This window comes from Hemiscyllium ocellatum, chromosome 31, assembly GCF_020745735.1.
Source record: "Hemiscyllium ocellatum isolate sHemOce1 chromosome 31, sHemOce1.pat.X.cur, whole genome shotgun sequence".
Classification (NCBI taxonomy): Eukaryota; Metazoa; Chordata; class Chondrichthyes; order Orectolobiformes; family Hemiscylliidae; genus Hemiscyllium; species Hemiscyllium ocellatum.
Window position 1 is genome coordinate 33,244,996 of NC_083431.1, and position 27,005 is coordinate 33,272,000.

The following is a 27,005-nucleotide window of genomic DNA, read 5'->3' on the forward strand; positions in this document are numbered from 1 at the left end:
TCCCACAGTCCAAAGATATGCAGGTTAGGTGAATTAGCCATGCTGATTTGCCCATAGTGCTCAGGGATGTGTAGGTTAGGTAAGTCAGTGAGGGGAAATGTAGAGGATTGGGTCTGGGTGGGATACTCTTTGGAGGGTCGGTGTGGACTTGTTGGGCTGAAGGGCCTGTTTCCACACTGTTGGGATTCTATTCTATTCTAAAGATAGTAGTGGTCCTTCAAAGATTTAACCAAGCTAACCCTACATTTACCACATTATGACGTAGAATGTGAAGTGATATAACCCATTTTGCACCATCACAGATAAAGGTATCCTATAAATTCATAAAGTTGGCTTCGAGTTATTTTATTACTTTATTCTGAAAGTTACTCTGTTTTTCGGCACTATTTTATGATGACTGAATTGTTTTTTAGTGCTGAGCATGACTGGAATTTTTTTGCCTGTTTTCCCTCTGTGTTTCTCAAGTGCCTTAACCTGGAGCCAATAGGCCTTGGGTTTCAAATAATACTATGTGATAACAGTCTACAGTGTGTTTTGCAGAAATGAGAGATCAGTAAGGGGTAAGCTATTCAGGACTGTGGCAGAATTTCTTCCCTCAGAGAGAACCTGTGGAATTCAATACCACAGGAAGCTGTTGGGGCCAGTTCATTAGATGTATTCATGAGGGAACTGGACATGGACCTTGCGGCTAAAGGGACCAAGCAGTATGGAGAGAAAGCAGGGGTGGGATACTGAAATTACATAATCAGCCACAATGGAGGTACAGGCTCGGAGTGCTGAATGGTCTACTCCTGCATCTATTTCCTGTGTTCCTATCATTTTATCTTTTTTAATAGTATGGCACAAAGCGCAAAATACATTTTGGAATATCTAGAAAATGATATTTGCTGATTTTGACCATTTCAAATTTGATTTCCAATGCTTATTTGGTGTGAAATGAGACAGTGAGTACCACCACTTTCAGTAATTTAAACATTGTTTAGGAAAATGGGAATGGGTTTCTCTGTCTGAATGACACTCATGTATTTTGCAGTCTAGTTGAGTGTTTTACTCATACTAGCAGTTTTTAACATTGTAGCAGGTACCTACTTCAAAAGGATTTTGAGTTGTTTTCTCCAGTAAAGGGAGGGAGGGATTGAGTGGGAGGAAAGTGGATGTTAGTGCTGGTGCAAGTGGACAAATGTGGTGAGGGGCACTGGACAAGTGAATTGAAATGGACGATTGGTAGTGTGGGGAGTCTGGGGCAAGTGAAGCGAGTGAGGGAAGAGGTGAAATGAGATCGTGAGAATGCTAGAGCGTAAGTCTGGGTGAGAGGTGGGTGCAGTAGTAGTGATAGAGTGCACGTGAGGTAGCGATGGGAAGGATGCGACGCTTTTCCTGACGGAGTGGAGGCAGTCATTGATCTTCTTGCAGGACTGCTGGTTATTCTCCAGACTGCAGATACAACGTTGACCTGGGAGGTGAACTGAAACTGGGTTACTCATGTCTGGTGGTGTGGTTTCCTCTGCCTGTCTTGAGGGAAAGAGGACAGCTCTCCTTTGGACCACCCCTCCAACCAGGACTTCCATGTGCCTGTTGGAGAATCTCAACACTATTTTCCTCTTCCCAGACATCTTCTGAAAAACTGGAGCCACTGATGGAATCTGGATGCACGGCAGCCTTTTAATGCTGGTGGCTATTCAGAGAGTGGTGAGTTCTTCCAGGATGGGCTAGAATTAGGAGAGAGTGATGCCATGAGGGAGGGGTAAAAAGTGAGGTCTGCAGATGCTGGAGATCAGAGCTGAAAATGTGTTGCTGGTTAAAGCGCAGCAGGTCAGGCAGCATCCAAGGAACAGGAAATTCAACGTTTCGGGCACAAGCCCTTCATCAGGAATGAGGAAAGTGTGTCCAACAGGCTAAGATAAAAGGTAGGGAGGAGGGACTTAGGGGAGGGGCGATGGAGATGTGATAGGTGGAAGGAGGTCAAGGTGAGGGTGATAGGCCGGAATGGGGTGGAGGCGGAGAGGTCAGGAAGAAAATTGCAGGTTAGGAGGGCGGTGCTGAGTTCGAGGGAACTGACTGAGACAAGGTGGGGGAGGGGAAATGAGGAAACTGGAGAAATCTGAGTTCATCCCTTGTGGTTGGAGGGTTCCCAGGCGGAAGATGAGGCGCTCTTCCTCCAACCGTTGTGTTGTTATGTTCTGGCGTTGGAGGAGTCCAAGGACCTGCATGTCCTTGGTGGAGTGGGAGGGAGAGTTAAAGTGTTGAGCCACGGGGTGATTGGGTTGGTTGGTCCGGGCATCCCAGAGTTGTTCCCTGAAGCGTTCCGCATGAGGGAGGGGTGGCTTGTTAATGAGCTCAGTTTGATAAAATGTGGCAAGACGTCTTACTAAACCTTGCAGAGAGAAGCTCATCATGAATCTTGACAAAACTAACACTTAGCCAAAGAAACTAAAACTCAATGAAATGTGGTTGGCGTATCCTTTTGAGATTTGAGTGAAATTGGGATATTCAAAGTAATCCTCATTAACTGGACTACAAACCTGCTGAGACTTAAGGTCCCTCTCTGTGGAGTAATCCCAAAACTTCTCGACTGTAAGAAATGGGCATTCAGGCCTCTGATTTCTGACCTACCAAATGCATTAAGGGCCTGAATTTTACATTGGTAGTGGGATATAGGCTAGCTCATTCCCAACCATTTCATGATTGTTGATTCACAAAAGGTGGACTTTCAAACATCAGTGGAGATTAATGGCGGCAGTTTACTTAACGCAGCAGTGACCTTAGATGAGGAGGTCACTGATCAGACTGTAAGCAGTCCCTGAGGAAGGTGTACTATGCTGGAGACTGGATGAAAAATGAGTCTGGGATCTTGCCAGGGACAGACAGGCAGGACTTGGTCATGAAGTTGGGAAGAGGAGCAGCCTGTCACACATCAGAGGTACAGACATCTGGCTGGTGGGATTTCACAGCTTGGGAAGGCCTCTGATGGGCACCAGGACTGGAAAAGAAACATTCCTCTATTACCCAGCCGCTAGCCCACTGACGTTCATCTGACAGATGGGAAACTTGGTGCCTTCAGCCATTATGGCCATTATGACCTTCAACCAGATTAACGACAACTGAGAACGAGGTCACATACACTTATTTGGAGAATGCAATTTGAAACTCAGAACGATCAGTCCATCTTTTTCATGAGATAAACTCTTATTTCTCATTGAAGAATGTCTGTTGTCATTTCCACTGTCAGCCTCTTTTTGTATTCCTTTTTAAAAATTTGTCCTTTGGTAGACCCACTGGTAATGACTATGTTCTCAGTTCAGTTTCTGATCTGTTGACGTCCTGGGGTACAAACCTAATGTATAAGTTATAAGCTTCTCAGATGCAGACTTTTCAGTTCGAATTTTGTTATTGCTTTGGCGATGAAGCAGTGTTCAGGTCCTAGTTGCCACTGCAAAGTAAGCAAGTTAAATCTAACCCCTGTGAGCAGAAATGGTTCAGTGGGCATGTTTATCTATGAAGAGCATTTCAGTTCAAACTGTAAGCAGCATAACAAAGAGAAAATGCACTGCCATTCTGACAACTACTCTGAAAGTTTGGTCATGCCTGCATTGCATCAGGGCATTTTGTTTGCTGATATGTAAGACCATAAGACCACACGAGATAGGATCAGGAGGAGGCCATCTGGGCCCTTGAGCCTGCTCCATCATTCAGTAGGATCATGGTTGATCCAGCATCCTTCACATTCACTTTCGTGCCTTTTCCCTGCCACCCTTGATTCCTCTATTAGTTAAGAATCAATCTACCTCAGCCTTAAATATACATAAGGACTCTGCCTCCACAGCTGTCTGTAGCAAGAAGTTTAAAAGACACACAACCCTCTCAGAGAAGGAAGTCTGTCAGTCTTAAATTGGTGCCTGTTTATTCTGAGACTGCCCTCTGGTTCTAGACTCTCCCGTGAGGGAAAACATCCTCTCAGAATTTACTCTGTCAAATCCCTTAAGAATCTTATATGTTTCAACAAGATCATTCGCATTTTTCTAAACTCCATTGAGTAGACTTCCAACCGATTTAGTCTTTGTTCATAAGATAATCCCTCCATACTGAGGATCATCCTAGTGAACTTTCCCTCAATGGCCTTCATAGAAATGGTATCTTTTCTTAAATAAGGAGATGAAAACTGCTCACAGTACTCCAGATGTGGTCTCACCAGTACTGTGTACGGTTGCAGTAAGATTTCCATACTTGTATCCTTTAACTCCCTTGAAATGAGAACCAAAATTCCATTAGCCTTCCTGATTATCTGCTGCACCTGTGTGCTAGCTTTCTATGTTCCATACACAGGTCCCCCAAGTCCTTTCATGTTGCAGCTTTCTGCAGTTTTTCTCCGTGTAAATAGTATTCTGTATCTTTGTTCTCCCATCCAAAATGGACAACTCCCCATTATACTCCAATTGCCAACTTTTTGCCCATTTACTTAATCTATCATCATCTTTCTACTAACTGTTTGTATCCCTCTCACAACCTGGCTTTCCTCCTACACTGATCCCTGTGGAACCCCACTGGTCACAGGTCACCAACTTAAGAAAGCAATCCTTATCCTCGCTTGCTATTTCCTGCCCATTAGCCAATTTTTTAACTTTGCCAATAAACTGCCTCCAATGTCATGGGCTTTTATCTTAAGACTTAACCTTTTGTGAGCTAACTTCTAGAACACTTTTTGGAAGTCCAAATATAACACATCTACTGGTTCCTGTCTGTCCACTCTGATTGGGACTTCCTCAGAAAACTCTGACAAATCAGTCAGCCATGACACCTACTGACTCTGCTTGATTAGATCATGATTTCCCAACTGTTTTGTTATCACTTCCTTAAAATTGATTCCAATACTTTTCTAAGAGTAGATGGTAGACTAATCAGCCTAAAGTTACCCAAGTTTTCCCTCCTTTCCTTTTTGAATGTGGCTGTGACATTAGGAGTTTTCTAATCCTCTGGTATTTCTCCAGAATCCAAGGATTTTGGGAAAATTATAATCAAATATCTTTGTAACTACTTCTCTAAGGATCCAAGGATGTAACCAATGAAGACCAGGGGAGTTATCTGCTTTTAGCCCCATTAGTTTATGTAATAGTACTTTTTTTAGTGATGGTAATGGAACTTAACTCCTCCCTCATATTCTTTAGTATTAATGGAATATTCAAAGTATCCTCTACTGATGCAAAATATCTATTTAGCTCCACTGTTGTTTCCTTGTGCCCTCAAACCATCTTACCAGATTCATTTTCTTAGGGTCCTATTCTCACTTTAACCCCTCTTTTCCTTCTTAATATATTAAAAGAAGCTCTTACTGTCAGTTTTTATATTTCTTGCTGATTTTACCCTCATTGTTCATTTTCTCTGTCTTTATTATCATTTTAGTCCCCCTTTGATACATTCTGAGTTTGTCCCAGTCCTCAGGACTATCATTGACTTTGACCTCCTTATATGCTTTCTCTTTAAATTTAATGGTCTCCTTAACTTCCTTGGTTCTCCATGGTTGAATCTTTCCTCCTTACTGGGATATATTTTTGCTGAGAGTCTGGCTGCTTGCTGACTGTCATTCCTGCTAATTTATCTGCCCAGTTTGTTTTAGCTAACTTTATCGTCATTTCATTGTAATCCCCTTTATTTAAATTAAATACAGTTGTTTTAAAACCATGTTTCTCACTCTCGAATTAAGTATTAAATTCTTTCATGTTATGATCACTACTTCCTTGAGGAGCTTCTACTCTAAGGTTATTTATTAAGCCTGCCTCATTACTGGATCCAAGATAACTTGACTCTTTGATTGGCTGCATGACATATTGCTTCAGGAAATTATCCCAAATGCACTGTATGAATTTGTTGTCATAGGTACTCTTTCCAATTGGATTAACCCAATCAATATGAATATTGTAGCCACCTATAATTATTGATCTATTCTTTTTACATGCTCCTATTATTTGTTGATTTATAGCCTTTCCCATAGAGTGGCTATTATTTAGGGGTCTGTACAATTCTCATGTCTTCCTTCCCGTGCTGTTTTTTAACCCCCATACAAATGAACTGTACGTCATGCTCACCTAGATAATTCCTCACAATTGTCTTCACTTCATCTCTTAATGGTAGTGCTACCCATTTCTTCTGTCTCTCCATAAGGTTAAATATTTTCCTGAATATTTAAGTTTCCAGTTTCTCCTGATAACCATGTTTTCATAATGGTTATGAAATCACATTCATTTATCACAATTTACACTGTCAGTCTGTCTGCCTTATTCTGAAAGCTTCACGAATCAAGATACAAAGCCTTTGAGTTTGTTCTCATTTGAAATTTCCCCACACCTTTCTGGTTCCTTGGTACAATATGACATTCACACATTCTGTCCCTCTCTTTTATTTTCTGGTAACAATCAGCCCCATCATTAAGTTGCAATCCTACCTTCTCCTTTAACTTTGATTTTTATCATTTTCTATGCAAGAGAATCCATTCTTTCCACCCCCTACCCCATTATTTAGTCTAAAGCCCTTTCTATAGCCCCAGTTCTGTGAATAGCATTAAGTATGACGCCAACACTGGATTACCTTGATGTTACATGTTCAGTGGAAGCTGCAGCTGTTCTGGGCACTTGAATTGGAACCATTCTCATTATCCACTTCTGAAATACATGTCCATTTTTCTATCTACCTTCAAGACAAAAGTTGCACCGAATCAACATCAATGCATTCAGAGAAGAGGGCAATTATCTAACATGTAATCACTAACTGCATCCAAGGAACGTGGCCAGAAGGTTTGAAACCAACAGAGGCAGAAGGGAAGAGTGAGAGACGGACCTGCCCAAACTAGGGGGCCCAGCAGCATCTTCTCTTTCTGTCTTTATTTCTTTAATTAGCTGCTCATTCACTTTCTCAAGCACATACATCTCGCACCATTTTGTTGCACACTAGAATGCCGTACCATTACTTTAAGACTCTTTCTAATTCTATTCCCATGGGTTTTGCTATGTATTCTTTGTGAGCTTGGTAGATGTACAGTGATATCCCAAAATTAGCTGCTCCTTAATATAAGCAGGAAAGTTAGCTCACTGGATGGCTGATTTGTATGCAGAGTGGTGCCAGCAGCACTACAATTTCCATGCTGACTGAAGCCACCATGAATGCACTGCCTCCTCAATCTGTCCCCTTACCTGAGGTGTGGTGACCCTTGGGTTAAATTCAACATCAGTCACCTCTCCCTGAGAGAGTAGCCCAATGTTCCACTGGGATTTTGGCAACCACTGCAGCACAAGCAGAAGACAAATAACAGTGGCATAACACATATTTTAATCAAATCCCTGTTAATATATAGTTCATTTGCACAAAATGCTGAATAACTCTTGTGGGGATTATGGAAATTATTTTGTATTGCTGGCTGACAGATAATACTATAAAAGATTAGTGGTTGGCAGCCGAAACTCAGGAGGCAATTCAGTCAGCCTTTTGATACACGAGGCCATCTGATAAAAGTTTCAGGCGTACGTATGGGAAAGCATCTACCCAAAATAAGTTAATTAAGCAGGTAAGTGTCTTATATTGGTTGCAGGAGACCACTTTGTCTGTAGATAGTAGGGGACCATTGAGAAAATAGCTGAGAAGATTTTTAAAATTTCAAAACTCATTTTCCAGGGCTCAAAAATGACTTCAGCGTGTTTGAGGCCACCCCAGTATTGAATTCCTCACTTTCTTTGCACCCATGCTCCATTCTAGTCAACCAGCTGACTCCATAGGTTCTTAACATCCTCTTATATCTGGTTACCCGCAATGGGATATCACAACCTTCTTAGCAACACTTACACAGGGGTCTCCTGCAACGTCTTTGGGTGAATTACCTGGCTGTGCTCTGTCTATTTAAGGTGAGCATTGCATATCCTGGGTAAGTTTATATTCTGTTCCTATCATTTTACGAGTAAAGTTTGGTACTGAGGACAAAATTAAGGTTGCGACAAGCTAAGCGATAACCTTTGTTTCCTTTCTCACACTGATACTCAAACAATTCAAATATTTACAATTCGATTTGTTTTTTTTATGTAAGGAATATCCTTTCAGACATCAAAGGATGATGTAATAACTGAAATAATTGCATTATCACTAGGACATCCCAACTAACAATCTTTCGATATGCTTTGTTATCACATTGGCCTTGGCTGCATTTCTGGAGTATTACAATTTTATACAATGCTAACACTATTTTAAGCCATTTTCATCTTCTCTTTTCAGGGTTGAACCAGTGCTGGCCAGAATTAAAGATGACAGGAAGCGAATTATCCTTCCTTCTATCGACAACATCAAGCACAAAACATTTGAGGTTCAGCGTTATGAGAACTGTGCCCATGGTTACACCTGGGAGCTCTGGTGTATGTACATTAGCCCTCCTAAAGAATGGTGGGATACAGCAGACCCTACATTGCCTATCAGGTCAGTTGGCCATTTTGATTGCATTTGGAACACTGTACTTTCAGACCTGTGATAAGCAAGTTAAAAATAGCTGACAGTTACCTGGCTAAAGTGATCTGTTGACTTGAGTCTTTCACCATTGACAGAACCCATCCAATTGACAACCATCAGAAGTAGAGGTAATCTGTCACACTACTCTGCAGGTAGTTCAAATTTTAACCAATAAAGTTCAAGTTCAACTCCTTTCCCAACTTACCTAAAACAAACCATACATAAGGAAGTAGTACTGAAAAATGTGCAGAATTTAAAGTTGAATAAAAACAACAAAATCTGTTCATGTAAATTCTAGAATGCTGGGAATTCAGAGATGCATTGGTGAATATAGGAAGTATGTCAGAGGACTGAAAGCTACCAAATTAACACACTAGGATTAGTCAGTCATAGTGACAGTAATAAATCAGCCTCTAGAAACTATAAGACAGCACAAAACTAATACCGTTAGAAAGACACATTAATTTAGGGCAATCAACACAGATTTGTAAAAGAGAAATCAGTATGATAGATTTAAAGCGATTCTTTGAAGACGTTGACTAGTGGACCAAGCTCTCGGGAATGAATAACCTTAATCCTGCTTCTGAGTCCCAAGTTTCTGTGTACTGTGGGCATTAATAAAATAAATCTGTGCAAATTTCATAAACCTGTTTTCAAAATTTGATAATTTACATGTAGATTCTATGTAAAGTAATATTATAGAAAATGAAGGTGCAAGAATACAATATTGACTAAAGAACAGTAAAGAGTGAAGAGTGTTTAGTGTATGCTTTTAGGCCTTGAGAATACGTGAAAACTCATTGGTGCAAAATTAGCAGTGCTTCAGTCATCTGTTCTATATTCCTCAAATTTTTCTGCCAACTTCCTTTCCAAAGGTCAATAAGTTAACCATCAACTGAAGAGGAAAGACAAGTTAAACTTTTGAATTTAATGCTAAAGTCAGAATGCTCTGAGTTCTTCAAAAAGCTTTACAATTATGCCTGCTCCGTTAAAGTTCAAGTAGGATGCATTTTGTATCAAATGTCAAGAAGTATGTATGTTCTTATTGATTGGATAAATGTGCTTGGGTCGTTAGGCATTTGCAGGACTTAAAGAAATTTCTGAGATTTCAGGTCTGTCAATGTATTTTTACAAACCTTGTGTTGCATACTTTCAAAAAGTGGTTTATTTTGGACTCATTTTCCAACCTACTGATGAAGATTGCAATACTGAGGCAAGTGTCTTCTTGTATATGTGTAAATTAATAAAAACAAGCATTCATACACTTGGCAGCGTGGCTGACTGGAAACCTTATGCAGTACAGATTTTGAAGGAGTATTTTGGCTAAATGTCAGTTACATAATTTCATCCGTGCATTTGAGAAACTTCAATTATTCCTTTGGAAAGATAATAAGAAATGAAAGGATTTGCAGATGGGTCTGGACTCAATTCTCCTTGCTCAATTTTCACTCAGTGTTTGGTATTTTCTGTTGTATTAGATTATTGACGAGATGCTGAGGTGAAAATCCACTCTAGAGCTTCCCTTATATCCTCAGAGATTCCTTGAGCATTTCATAACCTTTGAATTGTCCTGAAACATCATCACTTTTGCAATTTAGGGAAGCCCAGGAGTTATATCACTGTGTACTACAGTGTAAACAACATGTAGACACTGAGAGTTTGCTTTCTCTGGCTGACAAAACTAGAGCAAGTCTCACCATTTCAGGATAAGGAGAATAACAATTTAGGACTGAGATAAAGTGAACACTTTCACTAAGAAGTGGAAATTCTTCACCCCAGAGAGTGTGGTTGCAGCATCGTTGAGTATAGAAGGCTGAGATAGATAGATTTTTTTTTCTGGGAATTAAGGGACATGGCGAGGGGATCAGGTGTGGAATTGAACCCCAAGATCAGCTATGATCATGTTGGTGCTGCAGGCTCACCAGACTATGGAGTTTTCTTTTGCTCCTTCTGTGTGTTACTTTTGTCAGTTGGATTCAGGTCAGGAAGGTACTAAGTATTGTAAGTCTTTTCCTCTCCCTGGAGCACTTGCATTTCCTCTTATTTCTCTACTTCCTTACTGTCCTCCTCCTTTTCATTATGTTCCTGTTCCCCAGCTTCTCACCTGATAAGGTGATAGAAAGAGCTACCTCCTTCACGTGTCATGTGCAGCATATCAATACAAATCATGATACTCACTTAACTGTGTGCTGCAGGCCTCCTCCAGGCAGCTTCACACAGTGAAAGTGTTGCTGTGGGATGCTGAAGGGTGCTCTATATTGTGAGAAACAAAGCTCAGTGTTCAATAATTTCAGTCCGAGTCAAATTCTGAAGCAGTCTTTATTCATACGGTCTTGCAAGCCCGGGTGGCCATAAAGGAGGCACACCAGAATAGGAGGTTACATTACAATTTATACAGTTCAGGTGAGTCTCTTGATACTCCTGTCTTACTTCTGCTAATCTAATCGGCTTTCCACATCTGTCTGTGGCATGCAACCACCTTCCCCTCCACACATTCCCCCCCCCCCCCCCCCCACTGGCCCAGTGATAGCTGGGTCTTATTACTTTTGCTGATGCAACACTGGGTCTTATTTGGTTATTTTGGTCATACTAACTCCCTTTGTGCGTGACAATTGCAATGGTCTTGTCAATACATGTGCTTCTACCAGTCGACCACCTCCCTTTTCAGTTAGTTATTTCTTGGAATATACCCTTATGATTCTGCCTTGCAGTTTTTGCAGAAGCAAGATGCAGCTACTTGTAACTGCTTACAACCATATCTAGCTTAACATATACCTACCCCCATGACTCAGCCTTATGATGTTTGCAGAAACAACAACCTTCGCAAGGGTCTCTCACAATCCCCCCTTCTTTTCTTCAATAATTGTTGTTTCCTGCATTTCTCTCATATGTAGCCCCCAAATTTGCAAGCATCATCCCTGAGGCTTCACCCATCTTGGCCTCAAGGACACCCATCCCCTCATTGTTCAAGAGGGTAGAGTTCCTTTGCCTGATTACCTTTTAGGGGCATCTGTTTTGCCAAAACTGTCTCAATCAGCCGTTGGGTTAGTCCCCATACACAAGGTATGATACAACAGCCAATTACTACCAGTACCCCTGCTACCACTATCAGAGAGGTGAGAATGGAGACTACCACTCCCATCATTTTCCCAAACCATGATTCCAGACATCCTGTGAGTGATGTATCCACCCCTGAATTCTCAGCCAGTTCTTCCGCCAAGGTGGTCAATCCTCACAAAGCACGAGTGATTGACCCAACAGGTGCTGTATTATTTGGAATAAAAGTACAACAGCTCCCTCCTAACATCACACATACACCCCTTTTTCAGCTAAGATCATATCTAAGGACATTCTGTTTTCCCAGACCATTCTACTGGTTGCATCAAAAGTTCTGCTTTGCCTTTGACAGCATCCCTAGTGTAATTGATGAATCTTTGCTGATTATAGAAAATATAATTTATCCAGTCCACATTCTTGTTGACCGTTACCCACCAGAATGGAGCTGATTCAAAACCTACTGCAATCTGGTTGCGAGCCTTGTACTCATCCGGCACCCCTCTAGGAACTCCTAGAGAGTACAGATGAATCCTATCATCAAAAGAGGTGTCTAATAATGATATTTTACTCCTTCCCCTTTTTTGTTGCTATCTTGTCTTTTTCAAATGCCAGAGTAAATGGAATTGCCAATTGTACAATTGCACATATCCCTCTCCAATCTGGAGGTAGGGTGGGTCTCAATATTTTGCCTCCACAGTACCACCACAGATCCGCTCGGGGAACCTTCAGTGCTGAGTAGTTCCCTCTCTTGTCCGTTCCGGTGACATTCTCAATTTCTATACATAATTTCAGCTCCTGAAGAAGGGCTTATGCCCGAAACGTCGAATCTCCTGTTCCTTGGATGCTGCTTGACCTGCTGCGCTTTTCCAGCAACACATTTTCAGCCATGATTTCAGCCCCCCCAAGTCTCTGGACTGATTTTTATCTTGTCTACGCACACACGATGTGTGATTTCTGACTGCGTCTGAAAACGTAGGGGGGCTTTTAAGTCTTTCTTACAAGGGAGGGAACATCAAAGATAGGGAGGTACAGTTCCTATCATTCCATGCAGTCTTATCCTGCTACAGGGCTGTCATACATTTCATGCCCTTCCTGTCTTGCTTCCACCCAAATGGAAAGGGGACGACCTGGGCCATTGGCCTACCAGAGGCACATGCATAGCAATAGCATTTATTCAGATATTTTACAGTATTCAAAGTTTGTGCGAAGATTTGTAGCTCGGGTGCTTGTTGTAGTGGTTCTGTTCGCCGAGCTAGAAGTTTTTGTTGCAAACGTTTCGTCCCCTGGCTAGGAGACATCATCAGTGCTGTGGAGCCTCCTGCGAAGCGCTTCTTTGATGTTTCTTCCGGCATTTATAATGGTCTGTCCTTGCCGCTTCCGGGTGTCAGTTTCAGCTGTCCGCTGTAGTGATTGGTATATTGGGTCCAGGTTGATGTGTCTGTTGATGGAATTTGTGGATGAATGCCATGCCTCTAGGAATTCCCTGGCTGTTCTCTGTCTGGCTTGCCCTACTATCATAGGGCAAGCCAGACAGAGAACAGCCAGGGAATTCCTAGAGGCATGGCATTCATCCACAAATTCCATCAACAGACACATCGACCTGGACCCAATATACCAATCACTACAGCGGACAGCTGAAACTGACACCCGGAAGCGGCAAGGACAGACCACCATAAATGCCGGAAGAAAAATCAAAGAAGCGCTTCGCAGGAGGCTCCACAGCACTGATGATGTCTCCTAGCCGGGGACGAAACGTTTGCAACAAAAACTTCCAGCTCGGCGAACAGAACCACTACATTTTACAGTATACTTCACCTGTTCAACCCAGACATTTGCAACCCCGTATCCTGTTTCTATTTCGATGTACTGTTTCAATACCTTCACCTCTGTAATTTTTACCACCTTAGAGTCATCGGTAGAGGTGAAAGGTTGTATCTTATTGTCCAGTAGTTCTGCCTGGTTTCCCTTTCCTACGCTAATTTGGAAACAACAGCCCGAGAAATCATTCCTGTTTGTTTTCATTTCAATCCCAAATGTTTCATTTAATTGTGCTCCCCCCGAGAATTGCTTCATGCCATGTGGTTTTCTTTATCTTTGAGTATATTGGGTTACACTTTTTATAGGGACAATCGAAAGCTGATCAGAAGGGGGCCTGGTCTACTGTGATAAGACCATTATACCAAGTACCATCCTCAAGGTCATCCCCATAGGACTTAAGATGTATCTCTGAGCTGCGGTACTGTCTCTGATTATCTACATCCTCACAGTTTACTAAGCTGCATGAATTGGCATCTATTACTTATGGATTATCAGACTCAGGAACCGTTAATAACAAGTATGAAGACGATGTTTGACAAAATATCCAATACTAAGAGAGTTGATATTATAACGCTAAGCATTCCTAGCATTTTACAATAGTATTGAAGCGCCAAGGGACTTTACATGCAATCTATAAAAAACCATCCAGCGCTCGTGTCACCACGGTATAACCAGTCACTTTTTAGTCTGTGGTTCTTGCGTTGTTTCGGCTGTCCAGACTTCTTTCTCAACTGGGGATTCCACTGGTCCCTTAATCCTGGTGTAGTGAGTCCAGACTTTCTCTGCCGTTCTTATCACCGTTTCGGTAGTCAAAAAAAAGCCTGGTATGGTCCCTCCCAATCCGGTTGCAATTTAGTTTCTGTCCGTGACTTAATTAGCTGGATGGGATGAAAGGTGAATTCAAGGGTGAAGTCTGTGCCAATAAACCCTGTTTCCTGAGGAAAGACAAAGATCAGGACAAGCCCAGCGTATATTTATTTAAGAACAAATCTTTAATTTCTGGGATTGGCAGTTCTCCTTTTGTTCCCAACTAGGGCAGGCCAAACAATATCTCATAAGGGGACAGCCCCAAATCTTTCCTTGGGCCGTCCGCACTCGCAAGAGGGCTATAGGTAACACTTAGTCCAAGGGAGTCTGTTTTTTATTATAAACTTAGATAACTGCTTCTTGAGTGTTTGGTTCATTCTCTCAACCTTTCCTGATGAGGGTGGGTGCCAAGGGGTGTGGAACTCCCAGGAGATTCGTAAACCCTTCACCGTTCCCTGGAGTACATTGGAAGTAAAGTGAGTTCCCTGATATGAATCTATACACTCCCACTATCCCATATCTGGGAACTATGTGTTCAAGTATTATCTTGGACACCCCACTTGTGGTGGCAGTGGCCAGAGGATACGCCTCCATCCATCCAGATAAATGATCAACTATTACCAACCAGTATCTCAGTCTTCCCACTCGGGTATAATCTACCTGGATGCTCTGGAATGGTCTTAGCCCAGGTTCTCTCCCTCCTCCTTTGCAGTAAACAATGGGGTACCCTGAGGATCTGGAATTACAGGTGTTAGGGAGTATATTGCGGCTCCTTGTGGATTCAGGGCCGCTTCTTTAGCTACCTCATTGGCCAGTCTATTTCCTCTTACTTCCGGATCATTCCCCTTTTGATGTCCATTTGTATGAACTATCTCTATTTCCCTTGGGAGTAACAGGGATTCTAGTACTCGTTCTATCAATTCCTCATGTGTAGTTCTTTTCCTCGAATATTTATCAGTCCTCTTTCTTGCCAAATTTTTCCGAAGGTGTATACCACTCCAAAAGCATATTTGGTGTCTGTGTACACCGTTCCTTCCTTGTCTTCTAAGGCTCTGAGACCTCTTTCTAGGGCATAGAGTTCACAAGTTTGGGCTGACCAGCCATTAGGCAGTCCTTTCAGCCTGATAACGCTTCCCTCAATCCTGTCTACTACAGCATATCCATTGTGCCTTTTCCCCTCATACATCCATGAGGACCTGTCGATAAACAACCGAGCTCCAGCATGCAGCAGGATGTCCCCTAAGTTCATTCACACTTTAGTCTGATATTCAATAATATCAAGGCAGTTGTGTTCTGGATTACCAGGGGCCTCCCCCTCTCCACGCCACAAGAATGCAGCTGGACTTAAGCAACTGTCTGTGACTAACACAAGGTCATCCTTCTCCGTTAAAATTGCCTCATATTTCAAGATCCTAGAGTCTGTGAGCCATTGTCCTGCTTTCTGATTTAGTATGGTCCGTACAGGTGTGGGGTGCTGCCTATTAAGGCTCCCCCAAAAGTAAGTTTCCAACTTTCTTCTAGTAATAAGGCTGTTGCTGCCACTGCCTGCACACACTCTGGCCAGAGCTTTCCATTCTTTCATTAACAATGAATTAACGCTGTCATGTTTTAAATTAGCTATGAATCAGTATGACATAATGTGTGAAGGAATCCTACCAATTAATATTGATTCAGGCTAATACAATTGATTTATTATGAATATTAATTATTAATTATATATATTATGTAAATAAAATCATTATCTGTAATTCAGGATGGAAATGCAACAAGTGACTAAAACATTTTAAAAACTGTATTCTTCTGCTTTATCCTTCTTATCGCATCATTCTCTTCCCTTCTGTAGTTGATCTCCTTGCCTTTATTTTCATCTTAACCTCAGTTAACCAATTTATCAATTTATGTTTGTCTAACTTTAAAGTTTGTTCCTAACTGTACATTTTGGAATCTTACATGCAAATATATTTATACATTATAAATTCATTTATTCAGTATTTAATATTTAAAAAGCAAAACGCATTCAGTTCCCAACTTTGAAATTCACTATAATTACCCGGTTTTAGTCCTCTAATTTAAATCCAAAATTGGTTTTCTTAAGTAGTCCTGACCAGTCATTGCTCAATTACAATGCGATAGGTTGTGAAATAACCGGAGCTGCCTTAAAAGGATTTGTCTATTCATGTTAAAAAAAACCTTCTAATGCATGAATAATGGCCGAATCCAAGGTCACAGATATTAACCATATGATTTTTCTTTTTGATTTAACTGAAACTTCAACTGTCATTGAGGGAGGGGACTTTCCGAATAAAGCTACAGCTGGCACATCATAATCACCAATGAAACACATCAGTCTTAAAATTAAGTGGAAACAAATGAGTTTAAAACAAAAAAAAGGTTATGATGTTGTTTTCCTCCATATTAAAATGATTTGAAATCGAATAAGATTGGCATTTATGTCAGGAAAGAAGAGATTAGTTAGAAACTGATAGTAAGACAGTCATGACCTGTAAAAAGAACAGGAGTTACCATTTTATTTCATAATCACTGTAAAATCCTTAACCTTCAAAGAAAGCATGTTAAATTTCCATAATAGAAATCAGATTCAAAACAGTCCCGGATCTCCAGCTCCAAGGAACAAAGCACAAACCTTCTATCACCTCCAAACAAATGTGCATTCAAACCGAATCACAAAGGGTTAAACTTTCTATTAGCTGTACAGCTCTTTACACACACACACACACACACACACACACACACACACACACACACACACCATATCTCACAAATACTTCCTGAGCTTCTCGCTCCACTCCTCTAGAAGCTTCTCGCTTCATCCCTCTATCTTTTGAATAAGTTAGTTATGAAATGTACCCTCAGTAGCCCTTCAGCTACTAGCCCTTCCGACATGCATCATAATCTGATTCCTCCTAACTGAAAGGCCGATGACCATTGACCTATAAATTCAGATATTTACAAACCCAGTCTTCGTCCAACCCATACTTTGGCCAGAAGACGGCGGGACGAAGAATGGATTCCTTAGCCCATACAAAGCAACAATACTGAATCATCTTTATCCTATCTTTTCCCTTGTACAAGTATTATTTTTCCAATTCCACAACATCCTGCCCAACGGACTTTCTGGAGGTATGTTGCCAGGGACCTCGCCTCCATTTCCATTTCCTTCTTTTTACCGGAGGCTTTTTCTTTACCCTCGGCACAGCCCATATTGAGTTCCTTTGTTAGTCCCTTATTAACTACTAGAACTTAGTCCCAGCTACCAAGGCAGTACTTAAAAATCAATTTTCTTACCTTGGTCTGTGAACAGAGTTGCCTGGCTCAATGTCTCCCTGTGCCTACTGTTCAAGTATTACCATTTAACTTTTTCCTGGTTCAGAATGACTCCCTGAGGATTCTGGTCAGTCTACCAGGAGAGGCACCCACCGTCAAGAAACACAGGACCGTTCTAAAAGGGAACGGGTCACGTTTTCCCAGCCATTGACGGTGCCTACTCCGCCAGTGATGACAGGAACCCGGACGAGCCCCCAGTTGTGAGAAACAAAGCTCACTGTTCAAAAATTTCAGTCCGAGTCAAATTCTGAAGCAGTCTTTATTCATACGGTCTTGCAAGCCCAGGTGACCATAAAGGACGAACACCGGATCTGAGGTTACATTACAATTTATATAGTTCAGTTGAGTCTCTTGGTACTCCCCTCTTACTTCTGCTAATCTAATTGGCTTACCACATCTGTCTGTGACGTGCAACCCCCTCCCCAGTGATAGCTGGGTCTTATTATTTTTGCTGACACAACACTGGGTCTTATTTGATTATCTTGTTCATACTAACTCCCGATGTGTGTGACAATTGCAATGGTCATGTCAATACATCTGTTTCTACCAGTCGACCACCTCCCTTTTTAGTTAGTTATTTTTTGGAATATACCCTCATGATTCCGCCTTGCGATTTTTGCAGAGGCAAGATGCAGCTACTTGTAACTGCTTGCAAGCATATCTAGCTTAACATATACCCCCCTTCCTCAATTACTCAGCCTTATGATGTTTGCAGAAACAACAACCTTCGTAAGGGTGTCTCACATATATTATTCCTATAGCAATATGGCTATTATGGGAAGAGGTGATAGGACAGTGTTAATGTCACTGAGCTAGTAATCTAGGCTAATGATCTGAAAGTCCCCATGGCAATGGTAAAATTTGCATTCAATAAAAAACACAGAATGAAAGGTTGGCCTAATGGCCAATTACAAACCCATGTGGTTTCCTTTCAGAAAAGGAAATCTGCCAAGTTTACACAATCTAACCTATATGTCACTCCAGATCTACAGCAATGTGGTTGATTCTTAACTGGCCTCTTGACAGTTAGGGATGGACATGACATGCCAACCAAGTCAGTGGTGTCCATGGACCGTGATATATATCTGAGTTTTATACCAAACTCACAAATATTGTCCTGGATGGATAACTCTTAAAGCCTAGTAACTAGCCTTTGACTACCATGGTGGGTTAAATATCACTCAGTAGTTTCCAACCTGACTCACCCATTCTCCAGTTACCCCTCCAACTCTCCCATTCTCCAGGTCCCTGCCTGACCCTCCCATTATCCAGTGCCCCACATGTCTCTTCCATTCTCCAGTTCCTTGCCTGACTCTCCTGGTCACCAGTTTCCCTGTGTCAAATATGTGAGCTGCACAAGGACACAGTGTACGCTAGATTTGGGAAGGGAAACTTGGGCAGGGAATTGATGGGAGAGAGAGTTGGAAATACAGTCTGCTTGTGGGAGAGGCAGCTAACCAATTGTATATTGAAAGAGTTAAGTTTTTTTTAGCCAATCTTTAAGGGTCATACACAAGACTGGCCATTATTCAAGCATATACAGAGTACTTTCAGCCTGAAAGGAGACAGACACATATAAAGTAATAGTCACAGTCAGTGGCTGTTTTGCTTTCATTGATGTTGTGGTTGTGGCAGATTTCAATTACAATCTCTTTAGTGAAGCCAAGATGTCTTATGGATTGAATTATTCAATTCTCATAGATTACATTCTCCTCTAGTTTGGTGTGAGTGACATTTGCAGAATGTTTCTAAGTACATGTGCGGATGTTTTGGTGAATAGCAACTGTTTAGGTTACAGAGCACTCTAATTGGAAAATACATGCATTGTTTCATTTCCAAGTGTGGCAGGAGAAGTGTGTATAGTGAGCTTGGGGCATGCTTTATCAAGCTTGTGCATGTGATGTCATATACTTATTTAAAACTCATGAGGAGATTGAATAATTGCATACGCTAAAACTTTCTCCTGCGGATAGTGTGAAGGTAGGGGAAAATGCTTAATTGGCGGGATGGTGACAGATGAAGAACCCACTACCTTCCTCTTTTCATCACTGCTCTGTTTTTCAGAGAACATTGGTGCTCTTCCTGCCCGGCCACCAACTGGAACCCTTCAATGGAAACTGACTGTCCAGCGAAGGGTCCCCTTTCAACTGCCATATGAATTAATCAAGTCAGCAGCGGGCTATTGTTGTGTTGACAGCACATGTGTTTACAGGTTGCCTGTGATTTTACAGGGCATTCAGTCATTCAAACCAGACAGTACCTGAACGAAGCAGACAGAAATCAAAAGCGAGAGGTACAAGCTCATTTTTTTAGAAATCCATTCAGATAAAGGATGTCATGGGACAGGAGGGGAGAGGAAACCACTGGAGAGGAAAACAGAGTGCCTGAAAGTGACAACGCAAATCCTTTTGCAATTTTGTCATGAGTTTTAAGGCTTAGATTATATTGTGAACAGCTTCCAGCATGCTCAGTCCTCTGCATTTCAGGAAGGACATGAACACTTTGGAGTGAATTTAAAAGAGGTTTAAAAGAGGTTTTAAAAGAGTTTAAAATATGTTTGGAGTATATTAGCTATTGGGACAAACTTGAATTATTTTTGCCCGAGCATCAGAGGTTAAAGGGTGACCTGCCAGAAATATTTAACGTTGTGAGAGGCATGAACAGAATAAATAATCAGAGCCTTTTTCGCAGAGTGGAAATGTCAATTACTCAGGGGCATAGGTTTAAGATGAGAGGGGAAAAGATAAAAGGAAATGTGCCTGGAGTGCTTTTTTACACAGAGTGTGGTAGGTGCCTGGAACACACTGCCAGGGGAGGCAATCGATGCAGATGCAGTAGCAACGTTCAAGAGGCATTTAGACAGACATATGAATAGGCAGGGAATAGAGGGATATGGACCAAGTACAAGCAGATGGGATTAATTTAGAATGGCATTGTGGTCAGCACAGATATGGTGGGCTGAGGGACTTGTTTCTGAGCTGTACTGTTGTGTATTCTATGTTTCACCAGTAAAGTTGATGGTAATAAATTTTATCGGGTTGCAGTTTGATAACATCTGCCTCACTGTCTTCGTCATGACGCTTAGCGCCCTCCTTCTGTTCTGTGTCTGTTTGCCCTGCAAACGTAAAATGAATAGGAAAAGACCAGCAGATCCCTGAAGAAGAGTGAGAATGAATGATATATAACCTGTGAAAGAGCTATCAAAACTGAGGGCCTGTAGGACAAATCGATTGATAACAAGAAAATGTGTACAGTGTAAAAGAACAAAGAATCTAGCAAAATGATGAGAACCGAACCAAGTCAAAACCAAATAAAATCAGAATGTTATTTATGTTAGTATTGAGAGCAGTAGAAGACATGAAGGGGGTAACTCAGAAATAAAGTGAATTGATGTTGCTTAGAATAAATAAGGTTGTCCAACAGGAATCAATCCTTTGTTCTTGATCTCACTAAATACACATATAGAAATTTGACTAGGAATACGTTCCTCGGCTGCTCAAGCCTGTTCCACCATTCAATAAGATCATAGAACATAGAACATAGAAAAATACAGCAGAAAATGTGTTGCTGGTCAAAGCACAGCAGGCCAGGCAGCATCTCAGGAACAGAGGATTCGACGTTTCGAGCATAAGCCCTTCATCAGGAATGAGAGAGAGTAGCCAAGCAGGCTAAGATAAAAGGTAGGGAGGAGGGACTTGGGGGAGGGGCGATGGAGGTGGGATAGGTGGAAGGAGGTCAAGGTGAGGGTGATAGGCCGGAGTGGGGTGGGGGCGGAGAGGTCAGGAAGAAGATTGCAGGTTAGGAGGGCGGTGCTGAGTTGAGGGAACCAACTGAGACAAGGTGGGGGGAAGGGGAAATGAGGAAACTGGAGAAATCTGAATTCATACCTTGTGGTTGGAGGGTTCCCAGGCGGAAGATGAGGCGCTCCTCCTCCAGCCGTCGTGTTGTTATGTTCTGGTGGTGGAGGAGTCCAAGGACCTGCATGTCCTCGGTGGAGTGGGAGGGAGAGTTAAAGTGTTGAGCCACGGGGTGGTTGGGTTGGTTGGTCCGGGCATCCCTGAGGTGTTCTCTGAAGCATTCCGCAAGTAAGCGGCCTGTCTCACCAATATAGAGGAGGTCACATCGGGTGCAGCGGATGCAATAGATGATGTGTGTGGAGGTACAGGTGAACTTGTGGCGGATATGGAAGGATCCCTTGGGGCCTTGGAGGGAAGTGAGTGTGGAGGTGTGGGCGCAAGTTTTACATTTCCTGCGGTTGCAGGGGAAGGTGCCGGGGGTGGAGGTTGGGTTGGTGGGGGGTGTGGATCTGACGAGGGAGTCACGAAGGGAGTGGTCCTTGCGGAACGCTGATAGGGGAGGGGAGGGAAATATATCCTTGGTGGTGGGGTCCGTTTGGAGGTGGCGGAAATGACGGCGGATGATACGTTGTATGCGGGGGTTGGTGGGGTGGTAGGTGAGAACCAGTGGGGTTCTGTCTTGGTGGCGGTTGGAGGAGCGGGGCTCAAGGGCGGAGGAGCGGGAAGTGGAGGAGATGCGGTGGAGGGCATCGTTGATCACGTCTGGGGGGAGTCTGCGGTCCTTGAAGAAGGAGGCCATCTGGGCTGTGCGGTGTTGGAACTGGTCCTCCTGGGAGCAGATGCGGCGGAGACGAAGGAATTGGGAATATGGGATGGCGTTTTTGCAGGGGGCAGGGTGGGAGGAGGTGTAGTCCAGGTAGCTGTGGGAGTCAGTCGGTTTATAATAGATGTCTGTGTTGAGTCGGTCGCCCGAGATAGAGATGGAAAGGTCTAGGAAGGGGAAAATACAGCACAATACAGGCCCTTTGGCCCTCGATGTTGTGCCGATCCAAGCCCACCTAACCTACACTAGCCCACTATCCTCCATATGCCTATCCAATGCCCGTTTAAATGACCATAAAGAGGGAGAGTCCACCACTGCTACTGGCAGGGCATTCCATGAACTCATGACTCGCTGAGTAAAGAATCTACCCCTAACATCTGTCCTATACCTACCACCCTTTAATTTAAAGCTATGCCCCCTCGTAATAGCTGACTCCATACGTGGAAAAAGGTTCTCATTGTCAATCCTATCTAAACCCCTAATCATCTTGTACACCTCTATCAAGTCACCCCTAAACCTTCTTTTCTCCAATGAAAACAGCCCCAAGTGCCTCAGCCTTTCCTCATACGATCTTCCTACCATACCAGGCAACATCCTGGTAAACCTCCTCTCCACCCGTTCCAGTGCCTCCACATCCTTCCTATAGTATGGCGACCAAAACTGCACACAATACTCCAGATGCGGCAGCACCAGAGTCTTATACAACTGCAACATGACCTCAGGGCTCCGGAACTCAGTTCCTCTACCAATAAAAGCCAGTACGCCATATGCCTTCTTCACAGCACTATTTACCTGGGTGGAAACTTTCAGAGATCTGTGTACATGGACACCAAGATTCCTCTGCTCGTCCACACTACCAAGTATCCGACCATTAGCCCAGTACTCCATCTTCTTGTTACTCTTACCAAAGTGAATCACTTCACACTTAGCTACATTGAACTCCATTTGCCACCTTTCTGCCCAGCTCTGCAGCTTATCTATATCCCGCTGTAACCTGCCACATCCTTTCTCACTGTCAACAACTCCACCAACATTCGTATCATCCACAAACTTGCTCACCCAACCTTCTAGCCCCTCCTTCAGGTCATTTATAAAAATGACAAACAGCAATGGTCCCAAAACAGATCCTTGCGGAACACTGCTAGTAACTGCACTCCAAGATGAACCTTTACCATCAACTACTACCCTCTGTCTTCTTCCAGCCAGCCAATTCCTAATCCAAACCTCTAATGCACCCTCAATGCCATACCTCCATATTTTTTGCAGTAGCCTACCATGGGGAACCTTATCAAACGCCTTACTAAAATCCATATACACCACATCTACCGCTTTACCCTCGTCCACCTCCTTAGACACCTTCTCAAAGAATTCAATAAGGTTTGTGAGGCACGACCTGCCCTTCACAAAACCATGCTGACTATCCTTGATCACATTATTCCTATCCAGATGTTCATAAATCCTATCCCTTACAATTCTCTCTAAGACTTTGCCCACAACAGAAGTGAGACTCACCGGCCTATAGTTACTACAGTTATCCCTACTCCCCTTCTTGAACAAGGGAACCACATTTGCTATCCTCCAACCTTCTGGCACTATTCCTGTAGACGACGAGGACATAAAACTCAAGGCCAATGGCTCTGCAATCTCCTCCCTTGCTTCCCAGAGAATCCTAGGGGATAAATGCCAGCAGGCCGAAGGGACTTATCTATTTTCACCCTTTCCAGAATTTCCAACACCTCTTCCCTACGTACCTCAAAGCCATCCATTCTAATTAATTGTGACTCAATATTCGCATCAACAACAATGTCCTGTTCCTGAGTGAATACTGAAGAAAAGTATTCATTCAGTGTCTCCCCAATCTCTTCAGCCTCCACACGCAACTTCCTACTACTATCCTTGTCTGGACCTATTCCTACCCGAGTCATTCTTTTATTCCTGACATACCTATAGAAAGCCTTTGGGTTTTCCCTAATCCTACCAACCAAGGACTTTTCATGTCCCCTCCTTGCTGCTCTTAGCTCTCTCTTTAGATCCTTCCTGGCTACCTTATAACTCTTAATCACCCCAATTGAACCTTCACGCCTCATCTTTACATAGGCCGCCCTCTTCCCTTTAACAAGGGATTCCAATTCCTTATTAAACCACAGCTCCCTCACATGACCCTTTCCTCCCTGCCTGACAGGTACATACTTATCAAGGACACTCAATAGTTGCTCCTTGAACAAGCTCCACATATCGATTGTGCCCTTCCCTTGAAGCCTACTTTTCCAAGTCACACATCCTAAGTCAATTCTCACCGCATCATAATTTCCCTGCCCCCAGCTATAACTCTTGCCCTGCAGTGCACACTTATCCCTCTCCATCACCAAAGTAAAAGTCGCCGAATTGTGGTCACTGTCTCCAAAGTACTCACCTACCTCCAATTCTAGCACCTGGCCTGGTTCGTTACCCAGAACCAAATCCAGTATAGCCTCACCTCTTGTTGGCCTGTCTACATATTGTGTCGGGAAACCCTCCTGCACACATTGGACAAACACCGACCCATCTAACGTACTCGAGCTATAGCTTTCCCAGTCAATATCTGGGAAGTTAAAGTCCCCCATAACAACCACCCTATTACTTTCACTCTTCTCCTGAATCATCCTTGCAATCCTTTCTTCTACGTCTCTTGGACTATTAGAAGGCCTGTAGAAAACTCCTAACAGGGTGACCTCACCTTTCCTATTTCTAACCTCAGCCCAAACTACCTCAGATGGCGAGTCTTCATCCATCGTTCTTTCCACTGCTGTAACACTATCCTTGACAAACAATGCCACACCTCCCCCTCTTTTACCCCCACCTCTGACCCTACTAAAACATTTAAACCCTGGAACCTGCAACAACCAATCCTGTCCCTGTTCTACCCATATCTCTGTAATAGCCACAACATCGAAATCCCAGGTATCAATTCACGTTGCAAGTTCACCTACTTTATTTCATATACTTCTCGCATTGAAGTATACACACTTCAAGCCACCTTCCTGTTTACAGGCACCCTCCTTCAAGATTGATGCCATGTTCCTAATCTCCCTACACTCAAGGTCCTGCACCCTAAAGCTACAGTCTAGGTTCCCATGCCCTGCGGAGTTAGTTTAAACCCCCCCGAAGAGCACTAGCAAACCTCCCCCCAAGGATACTGGTGCCCCTCAGAATCAGGTGTAGACCATCCTGTTTATAGAGGTCCCACCTTCCCCAGAAAAGAACCCCAGCTATCCAGATACCGGAATCCCTCCTTCCTGCACCATCCCTGTAGCCACGCATTTAACTGATCTCTCTCTCTATTCCTCGACTCTCTACCACGTGGCACGGGTAACAAACCAGAGACAACAACTCTGTTTGTTCTAACTCTGAGCTTCCAACCTAGCTCCCTGAAAGCCTGCCTAACATCCTCATCCCTCTTCCTACCTATGTCGTTGGTGCCAATGTGGACCACAACTTCGGGCTGCTCCCCCTCTCCCTGAAGGACCTGGAAAACACGATCAGAGACGTCATGTACCCTTGCACCTGGGAGGCAACATACCAATTGTGAGTCTCCCTCGCCCCCACAAAACCGCCTATCTGTGCCCCAAACTATTGAGTCCCCAATAACTATTGCTCTGCTATTCTCCACCCTTCCCTTCTGAGCAATGGGGACAGGCTCCGTGCCAGAGGCCTGAACCCCATTGCTTACCCCTGGTAAGTCGTCCCCCCTACAAGTATTCAAAACGGTACTTGAGGGGAATGACCGCAGGGTGTCCCTGCACTGGCTGCTTCCTCCCAGTCCCCCTCACTGACACCCATCTGTCTGCAATCTTTGGAGTTACTACTTCCCTAAAGCTCCGGTCTATGACTCCCTCTGCCTCCTGAATGATCCTAAGTTCATCCAACTCCAGCTCCAGTTCATGGCTGATCCGATTCCTCCACGTTTCCACTAACCCTGATAACATTTCACCCCCTGGGTAATTTGAATTTGGACACACATAACAAAATCCTGTAAAAATATAGGGAGTTCTGGGAACACACAGCTGTTCTGGCAACTGAAGAGAGAAATGTAAAGTTTGAGATCAATGGCCTTTCATTAGAATGTAAAGAGTTACAAAGTAATAGATCTCAATTGACCATATTGGGAAGTGTAGGCAAGGTCAGAAGAGGTCTGTAATTGTGCTATAGGATTAACTGAAAGATGAGTACTACAAATACAAAGGGAGTTGTGAAACACCATCTGGACAAAAGCTGTGTCTGGAGGAGGTGTGATTGGTGGGAAAAAATTGAACTGTGAGAGCTGCTCCTTTTTTGAGGCATTTTAAGTGTTGGAGGTGATTTCCATGAATTCCAGGAGCAGCAATTACTGTTTTATATGCTGTTGCATTGTTTTGGCACTTTGAGGATCAAAACAATGGCACTTTTAAAAGGAGGAAGACAGTCAAAAGGTAGTGATGACATGGTCAGTGAGGGAGAGAGAGAAAAAAAAACCTACACTGCTAAATGACACAGCAGTGAGTCTGCACAGTTACTGCCTTTGCTGTTTAAGCTCATATACCTCTGGACATCAGAGTGGTTCTAGGAAAAATTAACAAACAGCAAAATTCACAGCTGACCTTGAAGGAACCATTGTAGATGAGCTCACAGCCACAGGAACAGATAAATGCACAGTTTTTTTTAACATGTAACCTTGCTGTAAGTCTACAGTAGTGAGTAGAATGGGTTCTTTCTTGGTTATATGTTTTATCGAGAGCTGTCTTTTGATTAAATTTTAAAAATATAAACCAAAAGTATTAAGTTAGCTGGAGCACTGTTTTTGAAAGCAAAAAGACAGTGCTATTTTCTGGGTTGATAGATTGTGAAGGAGCAAAGATGGTCTT

At 42.9% G+C, this 27,005-nt stretch overlaps 1 protein-coding gene across 3 annotated transcripts in view; it reads left to right on the forward strand.

The window, feature by feature from the left end:
• galnt17 (polypeptide N-acetylgalactosaminyltransferase 17) overlaps positions 1–27,005 on the forward strand; it is a 416,470-nt gene that overhangs the window by 168,338 nt on the left and 221,127 nt on the right. For all 3 annotated transcript variants that reach the window (XM_060848468.1, XM_060848466.1, XM_060848469.1), the window contains exon 6: positions 8,251–8,448. In XM_060848468.1, coding sequence (XP_060704451.1) covers positions 8,251–8,448 — 198 coding nt within the window. The remainder of the gene's footprint in view (positions 1–8,250; positions 8,449–27,005) is intronic.